Source organism: Gambusia affinis, linkage group LG04, assembly GCF_019740435.1.
Source record: "Gambusia affinis linkage group LG04, SWU_Gaff_1.0, whole genome shotgun sequence".
Classification (NCBI taxonomy): Eukaryota; Metazoa; Chordata; class Actinopteri; order Cyprinodontiformes; family Poeciliidae; genus Gambusia; species Gambusia affinis.
This window is the reverse complement of record NC_057871.1, coordinates 9,868,426-9,893,984: the sequence shown is the minus strand read 5'-3', so window position 1 is coordinate 9,893,984 and position 25,559 is coordinate 9,868,426. Positions and strand designations below refer to the sequence as shown.

At 36.7% G+C, this 25,559-nt stretch overlaps 1 protein-coding gene across 2 annotated transcripts in view; it reads right to left on the bottom strand.

Moving 5' to 3' along the window:
* The window catches only part of si:dkey-92j12.5 (multiple PDZ domain protein), a 56,705-nt gene that overhangs the window by 26,813 nt on the left and 4,333 nt on the right, over positions 1-25,559 (bottom strand). For both annotated transcript variants that reach the window (XM_044115201.1, XM_044115200.1), the window contains exons 4-20: positions 21,880-22,092; positions 21,559-21,627; positions 21,331-21,453; positions 21,044-21,127; positions 19,785-19,892; positions 19,578-19,680; positions 19,403-19,494; positions 18,103-18,316; positions 17,751-17,825; positions 17,086-17,165; positions 16,751-16,897; positions 15,195-15,380; positions 14,895-15,056; positions 14,404-14,613; positions 13,172-13,342; positions 7,487-7,610; positions 623-821 (exon numbers count right to left, since the gene is read on the bottom strand). In XM_044115201.1, coding sequence (XP_043971136.1) covers positions 623-821; positions 7,487-7,610; positions 13,172-13,342; positions 14,404-14,613; positions 14,895-15,056; positions 15,195-15,380; positions 16,751-16,897; positions 17,086-17,165; positions 17,751-17,825; positions 18,103-18,316; positions 19,403-19,494; positions 19,578-19,680; positions 19,785-19,892; positions 21,044-21,127; positions 21,331-21,453; positions 21,559-21,627; positions 21,880-22,092 — 2,360 coding nt within the window. The remainder of the gene's footprint in view (positions 1-622; positions 822-7,486; positions 7,611-13,171; positions 13,343-14,403; positions 14,614-14,894; positions 15,057-15,194; positions 15,381-16,750; positions 16,898-17,085; positions 17,166-17,750; positions 17,826-18,102; positions 18,317-19,402; positions 19,495-19,577; positions 19,681-19,784; positions 19,893-21,043; positions 21,128-21,330; positions 21,454-21,558; positions 21,628-21,879; positions 22,093-25,559) is intronic.

Below are 25,559 nucleotides of genomic sequence, written 5' to 3'. Positions count from 1 at the left end.
TAAGCACATTTAAATGATTTACACATGATCTATGATTTATTAGTATTAATTTGTGATAGCTTAAAGGGATAATTCATTTTTATAATTTTTAAGGTTGTGTGGTGTTCTGAAAAGTCAATGTTTTAAAACCACCCAAACACAAAGAACTCGCAGACTAAACTCTATGTGAAGCATTTTGCCTAATAGCTTTACATCAGACCATTGTTTATCTGTTAAGCATTTTGTAAACCAAATAACATTTTTATTTCAGTGATTTTATTCCAATTCTAATTACCTTGAACAAAAAAAATGCATTGGATTGTATGAATAAGGTTTCAAACTTTTAAAACCTTTGGGGCTTTTATTTATTAATTTATAATTGCACTACATTAAATTAAATTAAATAATGAATGTACTCAAAAACAATATAGCGTGACTCAGATGTACAAAGGCATGCTCCGTGAAGGCGTACATTTTATTTTTTTAAATTAAAAAAGAGATTGTCTGTACATTCATCTAAAGTGTCAAGTAAGTTTAAATAAAATATTATTTGTTCTTTTATATAAGTATATGATGTACAAGTAGTTTTTTTTAATTAGCAAATAACCGTTTAATAGTGTTGTGGGCAAGAGACACTTCTCACCTCATCTCTGGCCCTATGACAGAGTGCCTGCGGAGCATGGACCTGGCTTGGGCGCTGCTCAGATTTGAGGTAAGTTCTCCATTTATGGCCAAGATGACATCCCCCACCCCCAGTCTGCCATCCTGGCATACAGAGCCCCCCTGGACCACGCTCCGGACCAGAATGCCTGTGCCGTCCTTGATAGCACTCACCGACATCCCTGCCAACAGGCGCACAAACACATCACACAGAAGCACACAGAAGCATGGGTGAATAGAGGATAGGCTAAGACTGCTTTGACTGCACGCCAAACAGACATTTGCCCAAACAAACACCTGACTGCTGCAATAATCAGTATAATCAAGACAGACACGAGGCAGATTAGCACACAGACATGGCCACATATGCTTGACATTTGCACAGTAACATCCCTCACATTCACACTCACATAAGTTGCATTAATGCAATCACACACACTCGGGCTCCCAGAGAGCAGAGGGCACAGGTGACTGGAGGAGTGACACATGCCATTCGCACAAACACCCGTCTTTATTATTAGCAGTTTGGACACTAGGTGGATTACACTAACGAGTCATTAATGCAAACAGGCAGAAGTAGGTAAATCAGGTATCACACACATAAAGGCACACACCTCATGCACACACCTAAATAAGGTGTAGAGAGGGAAGGCTTTGCCAGATTAGATAGGCTGGTTTAAGGTGCTGGCGTACAACACTGCTAGCTACTAATGAAGCACATCCACAACACTATGGTCGTACAAAATTTGAACTTGGTCAAAGAAATGACTTTGTGCTTAATTTTACTTAAATAAATAGTTTATTGCTTTTTTTGGTATTACATTCAAATTGCAATACAATCATAGTGCATGGAGTACAATAATTTGGGAACACAGCAACTGCTGCTTACAGGACAAACCAAAGATACATATTTCAAAGATTCAAGTCTAAAGAAATAACAGTTAAATTTTTCAACTCTAGAGGTGATGAAGTACAACACTGCATCAAAATACATCTAATATTACAAACTCTAAAAGTGTTTATATTTATAATTAATAGAGATGCACCAAGAAAAGTCGCAGGTATCAAAATTTGGATGCTCATTTTTAGGTCTGTCAGAATCTAAAAATCCTTTCAGGTTATTCTTAAAAGCTACCACCTCAGAAGCAGCACTTTTTGACTTGGTTGTTGTTGCTCAGGAAAGAAATCTCAATATTAGCTATTTTCAGTATCAGTGGCGTGTTTAAAACTGCAGACAGAGATTTTAAAAAAAATCTAAAAAGCTATTTAAAACTAAATATTTTTATTATGACATGTCAAGACATCTGCAAATTCTTGAGGCTGCAAAAGATTGAGAAAGAGCAACGCTTTCAGCAGATGACAGGAAGGCTGAAAATATTACAGCAAGGTTGCTGTTTTACTCTTCTCAGTATAAAACTATTATGTAACACAGTGGACCTTTAAATATAGTTTGTGTTCTGGAAATACCAGAGTTGAGGTAAAGAGCTTCATTTTTTTTGACTAAATACATACTGCGATGCTAATAATGCTAACTGCTAATATTAGCGGCAAAACGATGTAAAGATTTTGTTGTTTTAAAATATAAAGGAATTGCTTTGTAGCAGCAACTGCCTATGACACTAATATGAGTAAAGATTGCTTTCTGAAGGAAGGATAGAACAAAGTATTTCTATGATTATCGAAGAGAGAGTGGAATTTGGGATATCAGTATTTCAAAACTTTACACAAATCGGAAATAGGTCGCAAAATTCTCATTGGTGCATTTCTAATAATTATAAGTAAATTCATATTTCCCATGCAAAAGCATTTGATTTAAGCTCTACAGCACATATTAACAGTTCAAAAGACTCAAGTGGAAAAGTGTTACAGCAATTCCTTAGAAAAATTAAAAACATGTAATGATTAGAGATTAGTCCAATAAACAAGGCAAGAACAAGTCTTAGTTTTTCAAACCTTTTTTCCTTAAAACTTGCTGTTATGCACCTGTATGTTCATTCTTTGCTACCAGCAATAAAATTTGTTTTTAATTCCCAAAGCTGGACATTAATATAGTTATGCAGAGAATTACAAATAGCAACCAGATCAAGTAAAAACAATAATATGGTACCAAGTTTTGTTGAAATAAAATGAATATAAGATCTCTTCCTGTCTATGTGGACCAGCAAAGGTTTGGGCATTTCTGTGACCGCTGATTTCTGAGAAGTGAACTTATCCTAAAAAAGTAGTACAATGAAATGTACAATTATATAATATATGTTATGTATATTATAACAGATAATATGGGCTTTTTAAAGTAAAATTTAAATGACAAAACAAGAACAAAAGCACCATTAAAAGGCTTAAAGGCATCATAAGAGATTTGAGCTCTCAGGTTAGTTTTTAAATCTAAGAACTTAAATATCCAAGATGTAGAATGAGATACCGTAAAGTGTTTAACTCCACCATGCAAAAGTATTCACAGTATTAGTTGTGAAGTAATTATGCTAAAAGAGTGGCAAAACTGAAATAATTCTTGTAAAAAGCCACATTAGGCCCTGATTCCAATATAACACAATCCGCGTAGAGGACACAGCACACATGGAGAAAAGCGCCTTGGACAAATGAGACCAAAGCAATTTGCCAAAATGAAAAGCTATCTGTGGTGGAAAAAAAAACCACAACTATGAAACATGGTGTGGGGATGCCTTTCTGGTCAGAAGTAATGGGCAAACTGATGAAACTAAATACAGGGGAATTTTTATCACCAATCCACACAAAATAATTATTTTTTTGTTAGTTGCAAAAACCATGCAGACAACTTTTTTCTGTCCAAAACTAAAGACCAATGTGTTGTCAAGTCAAGTTTATTTCTATAGCGTGCTTCAGCAACAAAGGTCTTCAAAGTGCAGTAGGCAGTTCAAAGCACTTTATCCGACATAATTAGTACAAAGTACATTGATATTTCTGGATTTAATGTGACAAACTGTAAAGCAGTTATAGGAAAACTTTTGCAAGACACCGTAACTTACAAATTGCATCTAATTAAATTGTTTATAGCTTTAAAGAGTAATTAAACACAACTCTTTAAAGCCATATCTTCTATCATAAAGACCTGAATATTAACATAATATCATAATGCATGCATTCCTTAAGACAAAACACCTGAAAATTTGGACTAATGAGCCACCAAGATTCATAACAAAGAAATGCTTGTAGAAACAAATATAGCATTATATAGAAAAAGTACATAAATGCTAGTTTACGAGACCTTATCGCAATAATCAGGAAACTATGGAAGGGTGTTTATTATGTTCAAAAGCTATTTTTCTCGCTTAAGATCACGCAATCTTGCTCAAAGAACACCTCAAAGGACTGGAAGGACAATCAACATTAAACTGTAGGAGCATTCAAAAGACTTAAATAATCAGGCATTGACCTTCATCATTCATTTAAAGAAAACCTTTCTTGCATCTTAATCACCAGAATCTGAGCAAGACTACATATTTAGAAGATTATAAAATAATATTTAGGTTATAAAGATTAAAGCTCAGTGTGGGACAAAAGGATCACAGCAGGTAGGCATTAGCCAGTTCCCAGTATCAAGATCCACCAAGATACAAATGTATTCTATGGTGAACAGCCCCTTCTAATGAGAACATGCTGGAGTGGAATGAGATCTCAATAAAAAAAAGCAATCATTGTTTTGAAGTGAATACTGTCTTGCAAAGTACATTTCAGCTGGTGCTAGCATGTGACCTTGTCTGGTGAAGTAATTCTAAGTTATTATTAGGAATGCTGCATATGCAGGTGCTATAAGTTTTATACCGTGCTGCATTTGTGTTAGACTCTTATTTTGAAGAGAGAGAGTAAGAAGTTCTTGAACTGTCCTGTTGTACCGACAGTTAGCCAATAAAGACTGCTTGCGCACTAGCTGACAACACACTGTAATAAAGCTTTGAAGAAGCCGCCATTGTTTTTAAATTGTTTGTGGCCGTCTTTTGAGACAGTGACAGAGTAAAAGACAAGATTTGATTTGTAAGAAGTGTGAAAAAAGACTGGCAATCTTTTTTTTTATCTTCTAACAGTGTTAAAGATAACATCTGCTTTGGAGCTCCCCATCTGTACACTAAATGATCATTTCCTAGGTTTTTATTTGGACATCTGGACTGCATTTTATCATTTCTAATTCAACATTGGACAACTGAATAATACTTCACTGGGAAGAGATTATTTAAAGCAAAGGTTGACATATACAGAATTTGTGAAATTAACAAAAATAAAGCATTTTCTATATGTCTTTTAACATTTAGGCTACCATTTAGACAAGCTTAAAAACCAAATTATACAAAATAGTCAAATTTTCACTGTATTACTCCACATTAAGGTAAAAAAATCTTAATTTTTCAAAAGAAAAACAAGTAGGGATTTTTAGTTTGCAATGGACTGGTGAAGTATTATTCAGTTATTTTTGTATTATCCAAAAATCTTGTCTTGTTTTGTTGTCATCAGACTGTTGAGAAATGTGTCTTTTTCTCAACCGTTTGCAACTTATTCATCAATATTTAATCTTTGTGTTTGAAAGAAAAGCAGTGTGATCATTTGTTACATTTTTGTATGAATTGTCTATCTTAATACCATGATAGTGCATTACTGTGGAATATGGTTTCAAGATTACTGAACTGCGAGTTTCAGAAACTTGCCCATGCCTGACTGCCGTGAGGACTACAAGAGACAAACAAACAAAAACAAAAAAAGCTAGTTGGGCAAAAATATCATATCTGAGGGGGGAAAAGACCTGACAGTTTGATGTTTTCTTGGACTATTAGACACCTCAGAGAAACATAAAGTTCTACTGAACAGACCACCAATCCTTAGCCAAAAATGTATAAACTCAACTTACATACACTCACAGCAGCAGAAGATTCTCATAAAAATAATCATTTTAGCTTGGTACGCAAAGTCTTGTAGAGTTTCTGTAATAAAAAGTAGCAAAACTCCCAAAGAACGTCAAAGAATATTAAAGGGTGCCCAAACTTTTGCTTATCACCACTCATAAACTCCTGATCCACATATGCAATGTATATCTGTACATTGCATATATAAGCATATAAGATATGCATATATATATGATTTGTGTGTTTGAATTTCCAATAGAGTCTGTGTCATTAAATAAATCAGCAAGGGGATCCAAACAATCATAACAGATGAGAAGGGTGCACTGATACTGTGACCTTGATTTTCTCTACCACAAACATTTACATAATTTCAAACTCTTTCTTTCTCTCTCTCTCTTTTTCTCTCTCTCTCTCTCTCAAGCACACACAGACGTAGGTAGTCGAAAGCCTTATCAACACATGCATTCGGAATACAAATGACTTGGTTTCCTTATACTTTGCATTGTGTCTTTAGACAAAAGTGGAGGACTGGCTTTGACTCTGCTGGTCCCCTGTCATGTTAAGACACCCAAACACTGGAACTGGAGTTAAGACAAAAATCTCTTATTTGTAGATAACAAAAAGTCTAAACTGATCAACACCTCCATGTAAAATGTATGGGTTTAATTCAGACATTGATTTATATAGTGTCTCTCAAGAAAGTACACACTCCTGCTAAAAGGCAAGGTTTTTGTGATGCAAATGTTTTTTCTACATGTAGGTTTATTCCATATAATTTTGTGGAAAAATAAACAAAACTGTTAGGAAAAAAGTAAATAGTGAAATAATCTGGATGCATTAGTGTGCACACCCTCAATCTAATACTTTTGATTCATTTGAATGCAGGTTGGTGTCTGTCGTCATGTCACATATTGACCTTCCAGCATTGTACCACTCTACTCTGCAAAAGTTCTCAAAATCTCTCAGATTTTAATGACATTTCTTGTCCACATCCATATTCGTGACATCCCACATATTTCTTTTACATTAAGGTTGGGCATTCCAAATTTCTAATTTTCTGCCATTTATGCAGAGATTTGGAAGAAGCCTTAGCATTGCTGAAAAGTAAATTTCATCAGTTTTTCAGCAGGCACCTCAGGGTTGTGGTCAAAACTGTTCAAGATCTCATCCAACCACCTTTACAAAAATCTTGGATCCCCCAAAAGCGCTTTTTCCTGCCTTTATCCTTTATCCTGCCGATACAATGTTTCACTGTGACTGTGACCATGGCGATCGCTAGATGGTCAATGTTGTGAACCTTTTAGAATTTTGACAAAATTTTAAAGTTTTGCTTTATCTGACCATAACCTTATTCTTGTTGCTTGTCTCTTGGCAGATTCGATAAGTTTTGTTTTGTCTTTTCAATTTTTTGAGAAATGTCTGAACTTTCTAATGTTGCTATTGTCGCATACTTTCTCTATTTGTTGATGACTGTGCTCCTTGTGCCTTGATGCAAATGCCCACAAGTAGAGGTACATAAAAGTGAAACTATTTGTACTTTAAATAAGAAATTTTTTATTAAATCAGAAGATGGTTTAGTATGTTTACCTTAAGGATGTTGCAGTATGCAAGTAGGTTATTGCACCTTGTGCAGAATAAATTCTACTATTTAGGTAGATAAAAGCTTTAAAAGCAAACATGGTCTCATTTCTTACAAAACAAAAACTTGGTATTTTACAGAGGTGTGTACTGAGAGCCATTGCACCTTCTCATTACCTTTAACATTAATTAAGGTTTTTGTATTTCTCATTCAAAACACACACATACTGCCCCCATACAGAAATAATCTCCTTTCTCAGGTTTGACGAACACATCACGTCACCAATCCTCTTCGGGGCAGTCGTCATCACCATCTCCAATTAGTGTCATCAAGGCCATGCCTGCAACGTACACACACCAGGACACCATCACCAGGAGAAAGACAGAGAACATACCAAGGCTACGGTTGCCCCGGACAACAGTGATTGTCCTCTCAAAGCTTGTGCGAGGGGGCAGAGGTGGAGCTTGCTGCCTACTGTCATCTTCCATTGCGCAGCAGCGATAACGCAGCTGATTTTCCTAAGAGAAAGACAAGAAGGGTGTAAAGGAGGGAGTGAGAACATGACAGTGGGGTGAGTGTTTTATGAAATGTGATACTGGCATTTACTTAGAGCATAGATATGCTACTGTCTGCTTCCAAGCAACCAAACATATAATTTTTTTTTTAATTGATCTTAATCAATGTAAGTTGTTTTTTCTGCTTCCTTACTTATTTTTAGGCCAACGTCTCACACCTTATAGAGAAAATAAGGTTTTTCTATGTTAAGCCTCTTGACTCATCTATGAGTAATTTAAAGATAAAGGCTACTAAACTCAAAAGATAAACTTGTGTTGACAAAAAACATTTAAAAAAAATTTCCCCTCCAAGATTTCCTCTACAAAATACACTGTTTATTGAATGAACAGGAACTGTCTATTGATTAAACTTCCATGATCTATATCAATTATTGGTCAAAAGGTAAATGGAAATAAGTCTGGTTCCTTGGAAGCAAAATACAAAGACAATAGCCAAGGTCCAAAATAACCAGTGTTCTTTTATATGCTTTCAATTTTACATATAAATTTAGGCTCCTCTGAAGCCTGAATTTGTTTCTCTTGAACCTTTTCATATTTTGTCATGTTTCAATCACAAATCTATATTTTATTGAAATTAGAAATTTCAATAAAAGAATTTAAATCTATAATAATTTATTCCTAATAATGGTGAAATGGAAGAAAAAATTATTTTCATTATTTCTGCACACAAAAGTTTCAGCAGGAGGGCACACATTTGAATTTACCCCCCTTAACAGTGATGTTGCAAATTAAAATCCAGTGTAATCACTGGTATGAACTGATATGAACTGCTTGTTCATATCAGAGTGAACCGAACAACGAAACAGAATCAAGCTGTATGTAATTTGAATAGTGGGTTTTAGAGAACATTAAAGAAAAAAAACAAACTTGAAGACCAAGAAACACAGAAAGGGCAGAAAGAAAGTGGCCCAGACAAAACATGGAGCACTGTTCAAGTCACAGTCTGAAATCGAAAACCTTTGGTGCTTCAGAAAACCATTCAGTGCTTCACTTTTTCCACATTTTCTTTTGTTACAGTTTTACTACAAATTGTATTAAATTAATATCTTCCCTCAAAATTCTACCCACAAATATGACAGTGCAAAAAAAAAGTTTTTGAGATTTTTAGAAATTTACTGAAGCAGAAAACCACAAACTTACATGTACATATGTATTCACAGCCTTTGTCATACAGTTCGAAGTTGGGCTGTTTCCACTGATCATCCTTGAGATCTTTCTACAACTTAAGTGAAGTCCATCTGTGGTAATTGAAGTTGATTGGACTTGATTTGAAAAGGCACACACCTGTCTTCATAAGGTCCCACAGACATGACAGTATTGTGACATATAGTTGCAATACTTTAACAAGAACTGTAAAGCTGGTCATAGTTGAAGATAAGGCCAGCCCTGCAAGAAACCATGTTAAAATCCCTTTTGGAGGACGCAAAACCATGAACACTGTGGCAGCAATTCAATTTCCCATGGGAAAAAACTACAAACATGCAGCCAGAGATAAAAAAAATAAAAAATAGACCAAAAATGGATATACTCTTAATTTTACATATGCTCTTAATCCAGGGTGACTGAGCCTGAGCGATTTTACAAGGAAGAATTGAATAAAACATTAGTCTTTTGACATGTGAAACCAACAGAAACATACGACTTGCAGCTGTAATTGTAGCAATAGGTTAAGTAAGAGGCTGAATACGTGATTACTGTGCATTGTTTACTTTCTGCTTCATACTTACATATTACTGTATGTTGGTGTACCATATAAATAAAATGTTGCAATGTGACAAAAATCTGAAAAAGTTTATGAGTGATTTTGCAAGATGAAAGATGAAATAAAGGGAAAAATAAACAGTTTTTTCATAGTGTATGTGAAGTGAATATTGAAACAAATATAATCTCTAATGACTTTTATGCCAAGTGATTCGGCAACAACTAGTAAGTATTGCATAAAATGCCGAAATCTCACGAGCCTGAAGAGAAAATCCTGTGAAAATCAACAAGATTATCTGTTTTTGGGCTGTAAAGGGAACCCAATAAAAGATTATGTTACTATTTCAGTCTTAACTGTGGTGGGCTCAGCCAACAAGAGACCATTCTGGAATGAGGCACAGGGAGTGAACAAAAGAAAAGTGGTACATGTTTCTCAGCACACTGAAACTGGGAAGCAAAGATAACCCAGCTATGATGGCTGAAACTACTGTATAATTACAGCCATTATTCCTGAATAATACAAAATAATGCTTGAGAACTTTTTAAGTGGTACTTGTGGGTTGTGCTGAAAAAAAAAAAAAAACACCACATAATATTTTGAGGATATGTGAGTTTTAAAAAGGCACCTATCAATCAATCTCCTATATAACTTGAGAGCAAAACTTCAGGAGAAAAGGAGGCTCCCTGAGGAAACTTGTTCCTCAACACTTTTTTATTCAACATGAAGGAGAGTTCAATATTCTGCATATTTCCTGTAGTGTATTTCTAGAGTGCTGTTATTTAGTAAATTCACTTCTTGGAAAATTATCACAATGACTATTATGGTTAAGGTACATTGCTCGTCCTCTTGGAAACCTAAAACTGATCTTACAAGAGCTTACGGAGCTACAGAGTAAGCATTGCATACTTTCTGTATAGGAAAAAATTAATTTCTTTGTCAACAAAAAAAAGAAAAAAGTCAACACACGAATGTGATTTTAGATGAAAGGATTATGCACCTTCAAATATGATGGAGCTGGATGCAAATAGGGATTGTGTTAGACTGATTGTAGAGAGATGTCAGCTCTGTGCATCTGCTTTTGTTTTTCATCTCCCTTTGCATTAGGTTGCAAAGACGACAGAATACATGACCGGCCCAGCAAAGGTCAGAAAGTAATGAGCACTCAAGCTTCATAGTCTTTTTCGCTAACACAAAAATATCGCACCAGGTACCTGTAGTTCAAAGTGTAAAATACTTAAGCTGAATAAAACTGAAGATTTTCCACCAAACAAAGATTATTTAAGACTTGGATTATTCAACACTTGTATCATTTAGAGTAGATTTATTAAAACATGCTTCATCATTTGTGAAATCTTTACAGTATTTATAAAATAGTTCATTAAAAAAGGGGGATTTTCCATTTTCTTTTCCAAGTTCTAAATTACCTCTCCTGAACACAATATTATGTCATGAGTTGAATAAAGTTACACCCCCGTCTATCTGTAAACATGTGGCAACAGAGTGTGATCACATGAAATGCTGAGAAAAATACTGCAGTCAGTGTGGACTGTTGTTAACCTGGCCACTGGGCACAAAACCGAGCAAATCCCTTTCATTTTAAACATATGTGTTGTTTGCATAACCCTACTGCCAGTTACATGTTTTAATTGAAGTTTCCAAATTTGTCCCCTGGCTTTTCAAAAAACATCCTCCTTCAAAAATACAAACTTCTATGAACCTTTTTCTAAACTCTTTTTTGCTCTATGCCCCCTCAAGAATATTTTCTCTCCGAAGGTTGACAAGCATTACTACGGTGAAGGCTGTCGGAGTAAATGCAAAAATGAAAAACATTGAAAAAGGTAGCCTTGTCACATCTCTGCGTGCACTTCAAAAAGAAAAACAGGGCAAGCACAGATCTTTTAAGTCTTACAATAAGCAAAAGCAAAAAAGTTCAAAATCTTGTTTTGGAGCCAGGCTGACTTTGATGAGAACACTGTGTCAGAGGCATTGAGCTAGACCTTCATGCCCTTTCGGAAGAGCAGTAAGCTCTTTTCACAGACAGGAAATTGTTGGCAATTAAGCAGCAGCAACTACAAAAGCTTGGGTGAGTAGGATCAACCCAAGGCCACAATTAAAGCCTTTGACACTGAGCACTTTCTCTATACCTGACGCTGTGACACCGATACAGCAGTCAGTGATCTCCACATGTTGAGAAAGGAATGAAGAGAACAGAGACAGACATGGTAACCTTTAGAAGAGCTAAAATGGCTACCCACGGTATCTCAGGTTTGCATGATAAAGAAGAGTTCTGAATGGTTCTGTGGTGTTACTTGCAGTTCTATTCAGACACTTCGGTACATGTGTCTGATCATCAATATAATTCTCATAACTTTTAATTCAACCTCCCCGTAGTAATCTATGCACAACGCAGAAGCTGTTTCTTGTTCATTCTAAATAACTGCAAATGCTTCTGCACTTCTAATCAGTTCTTTCCATACAATTCCCAGCTGCTTCTGGACATCCTCATTTACTTATGTCATGTCAGTCAAAATCAATTATTCTTATGAATCCTGAATTGGTATTCCCCATTGTCCTCATTCTATTGTTTCTGTCATTACAAGCAAAAATGTTGAAACCTTTGTCACAATCTGTCAAGTTAATTCTGTGCATTTTTTTCTCGTTCTTTCCTGAAAATGTCTCCCAAACTGAACTATTTCTCCCCACTGAACCTCAGCTCCCACTGACAAGGAGAAGCGTGTGAAGCATTCGTTGCAACCTCTGATAAGCCACTTCTCCACAGTCACACAGAGCTGAATCCCGTGAACCCTCAATTGGCAAGCACATATGAACAGGACATTGCAGCATTTTAGCAATGCTGCGACACAGAAATGGAAGGCAAGCAACTCGAAGGAGAGGTGAGAATGCTGGGATTATATGGAAGGCAACATAGAGGCCAAATACACAAGGGTCTATGTCGCCTATGTACATAGAGCACTTTTTTTTTTAAAACAAAAGTTACACACTGCAGCTTCAATGTCAGTTTTTGTCTGATGGGGAACCTGAAAATACTCCTAATTTCATGATGAAATTATGGCTAAAATTGCTGGTCAAAGGGTGCAGCCAAATGTTGGGAAAATCACTCTAAATTAAGTTATTCAAACATTTTGACAGGAGAACAGGTGTGTATATCAGAAAATAATTCACACTAAACAATCTAAATTGCAATTGTAAGTAAATTGTGTCTTTTCCAAGTGAAAAAGTGTAATTGTGGATTTCAAATGGTTGTGCAACTAGTGTATAGCGCTATTTGGAGCATTTTGAGGCAGCATCACCAAGATCAGATGTACCGGAAAACACGGAACCAACTGTCATTATGAAAACATTTTGAAGCCATGACTATCTAAACATAGTATCAAGACTTTTCATTTCGCTAACGCTGTCTTGCTTTAGAGAAAAATGTTATCCATTTTGAGAAGGTTATCCATCAGGTTTTACAGTTTGTATTAATTGTTTTGAGAGATGCACCAGGTGTTCTACAAATGTTGAGACTGATGTGAGAAATGTACCAAGGCTCCTGAAAAAAAAAACCCTGCAAAATACGTTTCTAACTAAGTGTAAAGCCTGCGGTGAAATCCAATTTATTGAATTCTAAAAAAGTTATTGGGCATGAATAATGAACAAAAGATTGCGGTTGCTGAAGCTTAGAAAACAAATTATGCAGTATAAACTTTAGGATAGGCATTTTTAGACATTTTTGCAACATCTTCAACTAGTGTTCAGAAAACAGGCAAACAGACAGATAGATAGGCTTTGCGTGACATACCGTGTAACACGGCTGGCTCAAGCTGTGATCCTCGGCGTTCCAAGTTGTGCCGTTGAAATTGGCCTCAGCTGCCTCAGCTAGCAGGCTGACCTGAGTGTGGCTGTCAGTGTCATCGGTCGAAGGCCGCGCGCTTCGCTCCGCTATGGGTGTCAAGCCACCACACAGTTCCAGCTGAGAATAAAATAATCCAATTTTTAGGTTTAGCCCATTCAGAAAAAAAAAAAACACAAAAAAAACCTCACATGCACACATACACAAATAAAATATTGAAACAGGGGAGCCTGGAAAAAATTGTAGATTCCCAGTAAAGCAAACAGGCTAGAAAAGGTGACTGTAAATTAGACGGTCCAGCCTGCTCTCTTCTACTCTCTCCATCTGTAGTGTGGCCGTGTTCATCTTCCAACCACATAAAAAATTCAAAAGGCCTGTAACTGGATTCTGTTCCTTGTTACTAAGCCACAGTACAGAACAAAAAGAAGAAGAAATACAATACTTTTTTTGGGGAATCATTCATCTATGGCAAAATAGCAATCTAATTTTTTTATTCCTTAACATGCTTGTGTATATATGCGTTTATTATGGATATAGATATGAAAAATGTCTTGAAGAAGTGGAAAAATTTTGAATTATTTCTATTTGTTTGCTATATATACATATGTCAGAGAGAGATAATATATCTTTACAGTATTTTAAATTGCAGCTTCAGATCTTAGGGCAAAACATAACCTGGCTTTGTCTTAGCTAAATTCAAAAGATGCAGGACTGACAAGCATGGAAGGCATTCAATTTTCTACCTCGACATTCTAATGACTTAAAGACTTTTTAAGAAGATGCCAGGAAGAGGGTCGTAGTGATCAGGCTGCTTGCTATTGTCTTCTTTATGAGAAAGATAAATTTAACTTTGTGAGAGGAAAAATAATGAGCCAAAGTGCAGAAATTAAACGGTTGCCAAAAAGTAAATTAAGTAATCTCAGCTTGCCATAATTCTGCTGTTTAAATAAAGAGCAGAGCATCAAATAAGTTTAAAACCGACCATGACAAGTTGCTTCCATTTGTTACGTTGCTTCCCAACGTGTCTACTAAATATTGAGTCATGCTTTATAAATTTTTTAATTATTAATTTGATAAATATAAAATAATCTTCCAATTCAAGTATGTGTCCTAGGTGGAAACCTGCAAAGCATAAAGTATAAAGTAAAATAAAAAGATCAATTTTTTTCAACCTCACTCACCGGCAGTGGTTTAGCAACGCCAATTTGAACAAGCCCATATTCAGTAGACTTCAGGACATGCACAGCATAATCCAGGCTGGAACCCTCCAGGTCAATTTCATTAACAAACATTAGTCGGTCACCAGGTAGCAGGCGGCCATCTTGATCTGCTACACCTCCAGGAACCAGTGACCGAATTATCAGAACTGTTTTGGAGGCATCCTCTGGATCCTGAAGTTAAGCAAAAGATTGAATAGAAAATTTTGCCTGAAATAACATGTTATCAATTTTGTCCCTCATTTTAATTTTAAATAAAATGACGGAAAAGCTGAAGGTTTATTATAACAACAAAAGCTAACAAGTCAACTGTGGTATCAAATATTTCCAAAGAAAACTTGCAAATATGCAGTAAAGACAAGACGATAATAACTTCATTCTATGAAGTACAAGAGTGCACATGTCCTCCCTTTCTCCATCTCCAATTTTAATTGGCTCTATTTGTAATTCCTAACCTGGTAGTCCAGGATGCTGAAGCCAAGTCCTGACTCGCCTTTTTCCAGCTCAACAATTTGAGCCTCTTTCTCCCACATGGCCAGAGGAGGTGACATGGGGGGCACGCCACGCTTTGTAATGTCCTCAGCTGTAGGACAGGGTATGACACAGCCGTGATCCAGCTGAGACAATGACACAAGAGAGAGGGAGGGAGAATGGAGACAGAAGAAGAGATTTGTGCAAATGTATTAAACTAAAGTAAAACACATATATTTTTTTCTCTTTATAAAGTGACATGTTTCACTGGATTACCCTCTCACCTTGTCATTGAACTCAGCCAGCAGCTCTTTGAGACTCAGACAGACATCATCATTTGCTTCTTCATCACTGTCATGAACTGAAGGGGGGACAATGCGACAGCACACAAGGTATACTTGCACTGGCAGTTCTTTCAGAAAATTGACCACCTCTTTGTGTGTCTGTCCAATGAGGGGGATTCCATTTACCTAGAATTGCAAATAAATGATTCATGAATTATTATTATTATTATTATTATTATTATTATTATTATTATTATTATTATTATTATTATTATTATTATTATTAGTTATTATAATAATAATAATAATAATAATAATAATAATAATAATAATAATAATAATAATAATAATAATAATAATAATAATAATAATAACAACAACAAAAACAAAGTGTGGAATATCTTTGTATTCAACCCCCTTGTGAAAACTTTGTACAACACCTTTCACTTTTACTATAGCTGCCAGCACATAAAAGCTAAAAATCTCCATTTTGGTCTCATCTAATTAGAGCATCTCTTTCCAGCTGTTTGCCTGTAAATGGCTTGTGGTAAATTGCAAATACAACTTATTGTGGCTTTCTTTCAGCAATAACCTTGCCACTCTTTCATGTAGAGCAAATTTGTGGAGCGCAGGAGTAACAGTTGAGCTGGCAAAAGAGTTTCCCATCTGGGTTATGGGTCTCTGCAGCTCCCCCAGGTTTCATGGGTCCATTGGCTGCTCCTCTGATTAATGCCTATTTCGGTGGACCATGACGTCTTGGTAGGTTTGTAGTTGTGCTGTAATCTTTATAACTTCTTTTATGTTCTAATCCTGCCTTAAACGTCTCCACGACTTCATTCCTGACCTGTCTGGTGTCTTTGTTCAATAATGTTCTATAACAGACCTCCACAGCCGTCACTAAACAGCTGGATTTATGCTGAGATTAAATTACATCCAGGTGGACTCTTTACTGCTTATTAAAATGTTCAGAACCGTCTAGTTTTCCCAGTCACATTTTTTTCCTCCAATCTTCTTTGTTTCTCATTATCTGGTGTTCTCTCATTGTTATCTTGATGTTTATGTTATGTTTAGAGTTTTTACTGTTTAATTAGCCTCCTGATTCCCTGTGTAATTACTGAGTGTCATTCTCCAAATAATCTATACAGTTTAGGCTGTCTTGTTTCCCCCTCAGTCACTCGTTGTTTCCAATCAACCACATGCTACTTGTTTAATAATCACCACCCCAGTTTAAATACCCAACATGGTGTGTTAGTTCCTGCCTTTGATGTTCTGAGCCTTGCTCTCTGCTCCAGTGGTTACGGCTGGGTGTAATTTCATCCTGTACTTCAACAAATCACTGTTTCAACATGGTCTTGCCCATCTCATGCTTGCCTTTGGGTCCTCCACAACCACAGCTCATGATCATTCGACTTTGTGGTTGTAGGAAAAGTTCAAATGGCAATAGGAGTTTTACAGAGTGATGAATATGTTTCTTCTGTCTATCTGATGTTGCGACTTCATCAGAAGAGTAGATGACAAACAACTGAACCGAGACTGAAAAGGAGTATCAGACTTACTTCCATTATCTCATCACCAGTAAAGATATTGCCACTTTGACCTACAGGCCCCTCTGGTAAGATGGAGCACAGGTAGTGATGTCCAGCCCGAGCCTCCAGACTGATACCTAGACCACTTGTTTCACTGAACCTCTCCAGCTGACAGACCTACAAAGCGAGTGAAAGAAAAACGTTAGGAAACAGAGGCGAAAAGAAAATCTTAGGTGGTAAAAGGTGCATTGGGATGAGGAAGATGATAAAAGATTAAGCAATTACATGCATGTAATACTACTATACAAGTCTATTCTTTAATGCATGTTGGAATTCAGATTTATCTTTAATATGAAGAGACATACAATCACTTCAAATCGGTGTCCAACGGCATCCTGCCACCTCTTCCTCAGGTTTTCCTCTTCCTCTGGAGTCAGTTTCACACCTTTGAAATGAGCACAAAACACATCTTCATGATGCACACAAATCCATAAATTCTCCTATATATACACACATTGTTTGAAGTCCACACAGTCAAATCAATGAAGAATGAGGCCCTATATAAAAATCACCTTGGATCTATTATAGAGAGAAGACAACATAATTCTCCTTGAGGCAAAGGAGGGCATGAATACACAACTGCTTAGGCAGGGATATACACACTCACAACAGAGGCAAGAAGGATGCATATTCACATGTAACATCTTGCGATTTCCTGACAAAGTTTTGCTTTCTGATTCATCTATTAAAGCCTAACAGCAATCATGGCCTATTTGTCTGCGGTCTCTAATCAGGCCCCAAATTTCTTCTGTCTAAATAAAGCAATGTATGCAGGCAGAGTGAGAGACAAATCATCTGGAATGAGCTGAATGAGCTGGATAAACACATGATTGCACAAAACTATAAATAGAGTCCCATCAAAGAGCATGGTTCATGGAGCATTGCTGTTTCGTGATCCAAGGCAGAGCAGCAGACTGAGTCCTGTGAAGTGGTTTCCGAATTGCTGTGCGCTACGGAAATGGGAACTTACCATCTCTGGGATTGTGTCGGGGTCGTCTGCTGGCATATGCCGCTCGCCGGGAGATTTCACGTAGAGAGCTAATTCCTGGGAGACGGAGGAACACGTTTGAGCAAACAACAAGCACACTTGTATTAGAAAATATCTTTTTCTTTTTCTTTTCATGCACAGAGTACAAAAGTTCATCAGTTGCTCAAAGAAGCACCAAAATTAGACTTCAGTCTGAGTCGAAACTGATACCAGAAAATCTCAATCACAGCATTCCTCAGCAGGGGAAATTGCACTGGTTGATATCTATAAAAACCTCGGCATTTTTGTTTGCTCAGGAATAGATATACTGTCAGTTTTTATCACTGCGAAGCACCTGTCTCCTGAATCTTGTTCAGGCCTGATTTGTTACGGCTGCCTTCATGGAGGCTGTGGGAATATCTGAGGGGCTGCAGAGGAGGAACTGGGGGCAAGATGTGACGAAGGCAGACGGCCTTTCTCAGCAACCTCAGCCTGACAACAGGACCAGTCCTCCTGAGCACCTCCATGGCTCGCTGTTCACTGCAGCCCTGAAGGCTCACACCATCCACCTGACGAATGAAATGAGGAAATCAAATGTACAATTATGGACAGAAGTGAATGATGGTCACACGCTCATCATATGCAGAGTCATAAATATTGCTGTCAACAAAGTCTGTGCATTAATCTGGCCATATATTTGACTACTTCATAATCTGATTTGTTAGACTTCATTGAAATTGGTCGGTTTCTAGGCATAAACCCTAGATTTAAGCACAGTTTTAACCTTAAATTTTCTAATAGAATTTTAAAATGTTTTTTGGATGAATTGGAACATCAGACTATGTTCAAGTTTTGACTGTGTAGCTGTGAATGTTGAGATCATGTTGAAGGATTTAAATGTGGTCTTTATTTTTTGTTGTACTGTTCAATTTCTGCAATACATCAGTGCCACAGGGAGTGAAAGAGACCCTAAGTATGATGTAACAAGCACTATTCTAGCTGGTTTAACGTTCTAAGACTTGTGATACTCAAATTGACTCCTACCATTGTTGGTAAAAAGCTCAATCTATCTCACTTCAGAATAAAACATTGCTCAATAAGGCACATGGCTTCCAATACAACCAGTTGCAAATTTCTGTCATTCTTTAATATGTCTGCATCAATGTTCCTGGAAAGCTCCTGTACTTTATTCTCTTATGTTAGGTTATTCCTAGCATACTAACCAAATTCTTTTCTTCTGAGCGGTGCAGTTTTAGTCATATGGTTGCAATTTGGGCACATTTGAGTGTTCAAACTGGTTTCAACCAGCATCAAACTGATTTAGAAACCAAAAGGAATGCCAGCATTTGTGTTTTAAAGGAGTACCGACAGTTAAATATCCAGCCACAGTTGTGGCAGGCCTTGTTTGTTGGTGGTTATAGTAATTGTTGGTGGTTTTTCTTCACATGCTAAGAAACATTCTATAAATAGCAGAGGGGAAATAAAATGGAAGTTAATTGTTGTACAATCATTCCACACTGGAAAACTGTCTGAGATAAACTGCAAGAGAAAAAAAAACAGCTATAGGTGGAAATAGGACTTAAGTCACATAAACAAGTGTTTTTTAAATGTAATGTTATGAAAAAAACCATCTATTATGGTTTTAGAAAACTTACAGAAAGGATAATGTCTCCAACCCGCATCTGTCCATCTTGATCTGCCGAACTGCCCTTTACTATACTCTTCACCATCACACCGGCACTGTAGACTGAATGAAACACAGCCAAATGTTTACTGATTAAACTAATACAAAAGGCATTATTAAATTCTGGTACACTTCACCTAAAATACCTGAGTTCAGGTCTCCTACATAGCTTGAGATGGAAAATCCCAGGCCCCGGCTATTTTTAGTGAACTGGACACTGAACTCATAGTCATCATTCAAGTCACTGGGCTGGAAACAGGACAGAAAGGAGAAAAATGATAAGAATTTAATATTCCTCACCAAAATTACATCACTTACAAAGATGAACAAAGGTACACGGCAAACACACAAACCTTGTCGTCCAACGTATCCTGATTCAGAGTAGGGGAGGAGAGGTAATTGGGTTTGGTAACATCCCTGGCAATGAGAAGTTTCACTCTGCTGCCAGCATTTCGCAGCACCTGGGCAAAGTGGTGGTTTGTGAACAGGTGAAAATGGACATATGATTGAGCATGTTTACATAAAACAGACAAGGGTTCTGTTAAAAGCCAGATTTTCCTGAATAGTTAACACTTTTAAAGAAACAAAGTGAAAAAATGTAGCTGGGTTAAACTAGCATGCAAAAACAAGGTGGTATGTTAATAGACAGGAACTTTGAAGACAAACACTTAGTTCAGTGGAAATAAAGAACTGCAGTGCCTTACAAAAGTCATCTTACCACTTGAATAATTTTTAACATGTTGATTTGCTACAGAAATAACTGTCAAAAGGTTTCACTCCTTAAGCCAAAATAGTGAGACAAACCAACCTATCGTTAAGGTTTCTGGAGAGTGGGTAGAAGCCAGAGTACCTGGAGAGAATTCACGCAAGCACTTCAAGTTCATGCAAATTCCATACAGAAAGACCTCCTTGTTGAAAAGTTAACAATGCTACTAAGTTCACCACCATGGAGCCTTGTGGGACCACCTTTGATTGCAATCCCAGAAGTGACTCCAATATCTCTCCAACTTTAGTCATATAGAGTCTTTAGTCTTTTCCCCCTTTTTTTTGCAAAGCAACTTAAACTCAGTTAGTGTCTGTAGTAGGTATCTGTGAACAGCTGTTGTCTAGTCTTGATACTGATTCTCAATTGGAATTAGAACCTTTTCTTTATAGCCCTGACTGTCTGGGGCCATTGTGTTGTTGGAAAGTCAATGTCGACCCCAGTCTCAAGTGATCTGCCATCAGAGTGCATTTAGGGTGATATGCAGAGCTAGGCCAAAATGTTACAGTGTTCTCATGTTAGCAAACTACCGTTTTCCACATGTTTTCTTTGTCCTGTAAATAATTTGTGCCACTTTAAGCTGGAATGATTATCCCTTTCTTAGAAGAGTGCCTCTCTCTCTTTAACTTCTCTGACTAATGACCTGTTACATTAAGTTCTGCAGCTGTGCTGTATACATGGACCTCCATGAGTAATGTACATCAGAGTATGAGGAGGCATTTAGTCTATCACATAAAATTACAGCAATATATATACTTTTGACATACAATAAAAAAAATCAGTGAATCAGTATGAATACTTTTGTAAGGCATGGTAAATATAACTTATCTAGTTCTGAAGATTGAGTACCTGTGCAACTTGTTCACTGCTCATACCGGCCAAGTCTGTATCTCCAATATGCAGAATCTGATCTCCGCTGCGCAGGCGACTGTCCTACGAAACATCATTTGAACAAATAAACACATTTTTACACAGATTATACATAAAGCACATCTGTTTTTAGAACTGATGTACACAGTTTTTTATTTGCTGTAGCATGCTGTAGCATGAAGAAAGCCACTTTATTTTGGTTTTCTCCCTTGAGTTACCCTTGGTAGTCTCAGTTAAGTGATTTAACAGTTGACTAAAGGATTTACCCTTCCTGCTGCTCCTCCAGGTAGGATTGTCTTGACCATGACACCTGTGCTGCGTCCTCCTACAATGCCAAAACCAAGTCCTTTTCCATCATTGATCAGCTCTATTATCTCAATGTGACGCCTCTGACCAGTCAGAAGGAAGAAGAAACCAAAACAAATTAGGAAGACGATCCTCATTAAGATTTCAGCAAATTTGCAGTAAAACCTTGCATATAAAGTTTACTCTACCTCATGTGCAATGGCAGAAAGGTTCCTACCCATCGACATGGTGCGGGAAATACGAGGAGGAGTGCAGTACTGAAAACAATGAGCCTCACATGTGAGTGACAGCTTCATAGGACCTCATGATGCCATGGTTTGATGATAAGACAACCACACATGAATTTAATCATCAAAAGAATAACAATAGAATGTAAAATGTGACATTCCATAGGGTAGTGTGCTTAAAAAGAAATTATTTGGTAGCTTTGAGTCAGAAGGTGTTAAAAACTAATTGGTCCCTGTCAAAGAAAAGTGCCTTTCTCCTTTATTATGAGTAGTTTTACATACCTGAGATTCCTTGTAAGAAAAGTTGTCTGAGTAGATATCTGAGAAGGACAAGTCATGTGAACCAAGAGAGGAGTTGCTGTCATCCTTCTGAAAAGACTTTCGGTTCTCCACAGCCCAAGTGTACGAGTCGCTGTGGCTCAGTGCCTTTAGGCCAACAGGTAAGTCCAGGCATGGGCCACAGTTCAGGGACACAGACTTGGAAATGCCTTTTCCCTAGTTAGACAACAAGAAATTTAAAATGAATGCAAGACCATTTTAGAACAAAATAGTTGTAGGAAAGGAACAGATGCAAGAGGAGAATGGACACTGAAGTCAGAAACATTACACGAGGTTAAAAAAGTAATGAAGGAAAACTGATAGGATTAGGAAATGAGAAAGGAGAGGGAGAAGAAAAAAATTTATGCTAAAAAATGCAGAAATATACAAAATGGGAAAAGGATAAGTGGGAACAAAGAAATGTGAGATAATGACTTATTTTCACTTCTCTCAAACTGTTCCTTTTGTCTTAGATCTTCTGTTACAAAGTATTAAAGAGCGTGTCAGTGAAGACTTATTTCTGATATGTGTGTGAGTCTATTAAAATGGTCATGATCTGTTGTTTTCTTTATAATTCCCCTACTTTTCTTTTACTTTAAATTCTCATACACAAACATTCAAGTGGCCTGGTCCAGGAACATCTTCTATTTTCATTCTATGTGCTACCATGTTTATTTTTCTTATTTCTAAGCAGATAAGTAAAAACGTTGATGATTTATAGAGAATGGTACACAGATTGTTGACTGCAGGCGAAATGAGAACGCAAGGTGTCGTTGGAGACAGAGCTAAAGTAAGGTCAAAACTACACCTTTCCATTCACTGTTAATCCCTTGGATAACAGGTTGAATTATTTAAAGATTGAAATAAACTTTCAGCATGTCTGTACACCAATGAGGAAGATGTGCATATTTTTGTTTTTCAACTTTTCTACTCTGCTATCTGCTAAGAGACGTGTGGTTTGATAAATCTTAAAGTTGAGTTGACCTCACACTGATGGATGGACATTACTTCCAGCCAAAGAGCTGGAAGCACCCGAATATCTGATTCTGCTTCGATGGCAAACTTTTTGAGCTCTTACATTTGAAGGAGCACTATCAAAGACCTCTGCATAAGACATGTATATTTCCATATTGGTAAGATCAACCTCTAACTATGCACCCATCTGGCCACAAATCTATCTGAATAGGAACAGAGCAGAATTACCCCATGAATAACTCACATATAAATATATAGGAAGGACATGGCAGTCTGCTGTGGCAACCCCTGTTTTTACCAAAAGGTTCAACAGGTTCAACCCCTACATCATGCTCTTATTTTGCACATTCCCTTATGGTGTTATCTAAGAAACTGATGGTAGTTTAGGGGCAACCTCTTCCAGAGCTATAAAGAGATGTGTGCACTGGGGGACAAACTCCTAAGCTTCTCTTCACAGCATTACTCCAATAAAGCCATAGTTGTTGTGTGTGATTTACTGATATTAAAAAGAAACTGCAGCTCAGGGGTATCATTCAGTTTTGGCTGGAATTTACTCTGAAACACAATTTCACAATCAAGCAGTATCTTCAAGGTAGATCAGAAAATATCTGAGACATGGTTTTGATCGGATGATCTCACACCTGTTACCAGCGTATAACTTATATTGTCATGATTTTGGGTTGGGTTTTTTTTCTGAGATTATAGTTTTGGTCATTTGTTCTTTGTTCTGATTAGATCAATCTTGTTTCTCTTTTGCCTTAGATCAGTTCTCAGGTTAGATTGTATTTCTTCCTTGTGTTTTATTATTCTTTATCACAATTAGATTTGTTTTCCCAGCTTCCCTGTTAGTATTTGCTCATTCTTTCTCCTCTCTGCCACCTCTCTCTCACCCCTTCAGCCTGCCTTCTGCTCTCCCCTTAGAAATGCATTCAGTTAGCAATTAGTCCTGATCCATAGCTCCAAAAACCATATTTTCATGTTGATTTCATTCACCCTTTGCTAGATTTTCATGTTACCTTAATGGTACATGGTTCCTGTTTCGTTCTTTCCCTGGTTCCTTGTTTTCTCCTTGTTTTTCTTTTTTGTTAATATTTGTTTAGTAATTTTTTTAATTAAATATTCATCATCTACTTGCTGCCTCTGTCTATTCTGCATTTTGGGTCCCATCATCATCATCATCATCATCATCATCACGAATCATGACATGTACAGTAAGTTTTACGTAGTGCTTTTCACATTCAGCAGACATTTTTCCAAATACAAGAATACAGAGCTGTGAGTGTATCTCACCTGTACTCAGTCTGTGTGACACTCTTGTGTAAAAAAAATAAAAAAATAAAAAACACAGGGCATATTTGGCACCTCTAGGGAATCAAATAAACAAAATAAAAAAATGTAAATCTAAATTAGAGACGCTGCTAAAACTCTTCTGGAGGCTAATTCTACACTAGCAGTGGTAATCATGGACAATGACAATCCTAACACACCTTTCTTGATATTTTGAGCACACAGAAGTAAGTACCAAGGGGCTGATTCTTTTTTACAGCATGTTGAAATTCAGAAGCACAATGCAATGCTGGCTGATAGAACCAGGACAAAATGCTGTACAATGAGATAATTCCAAAAAGAAAAAAGAAAATGTCTCCATTGCTGGTGGGTGTCTCACAAATGACTTCCCAAAAATGCCTCTGGAAAATTTCCTGTATAGGACAAATTTTATTATACTAAAATTGATTTTGATGTTAAGTGTGCATATTTTGGTTGGGATATGAGGTAGGCGTTGAAAAAATTATTCAAATTTCAAATATTTTAAGTAGGAGAACATGATTTAATTTATCTGGTTCAAATTGCCTACTTTGAAATAGATTTAATTTGTTTTCACTGTCAGATAATAAAATTGCATTATGTTTTAACTTTGAACAGTCAGAATGTTTTAACAGACTGAAAATGTTCATCCTTTTAATTTATAATTTAATCTGTTTGGTCTCCTTCTCCTCTCACATCTGCTTATTGTTTGGTAGAAACTCAATATGATGTCCAAAGTCATCATAGAGGCATGATTTTCTGATTTGTACCCTATTTATTTCCTCTTCTTTGGGTTCATGACATACAACGGTCTGAAGTCCAATTTTTAGAATTAGTAAAAAGAAGTAAACTGCTTCTAAGCAGATTTGCACAACTTTACCGTGAGCATATATTGCTAATACTACAAATTCAAACCTTTTCTAAGCTCCAGTGCCATGTTTCTTCGGATGCAAATATACTAAATGGCTTCAGGCATATGCAAAATTGCTAATTTAATGATGCTTGTGTGTGAAGGCCATTGGGTATCCTATTAGAGTACACCCCATCAGGCAGTTAGCAAGCTTTGGTACTTACCACTAACGAGTGAGCTAAATGTCTAAATGGTGTCATAAATGTCCAACCGTTTCAGATTAAAGAAAAGGTTTGGGAGCCTTCCAGTATGATGAGGATTTTTGCATAGCTTATTTATGAAGTATGTTCTGCGTTTCATGACATATACAATATTAAAGCACCCATCTGTTGAAATTAACAACATTAAACACTTTCATTTCATCTAATCAGCTCCACTGCAACATAGTGGGTTCTCCAAATTACAAACTTGTTGACTAATTAAACCCACAAATTCTATAAAATGCTTAGTTACT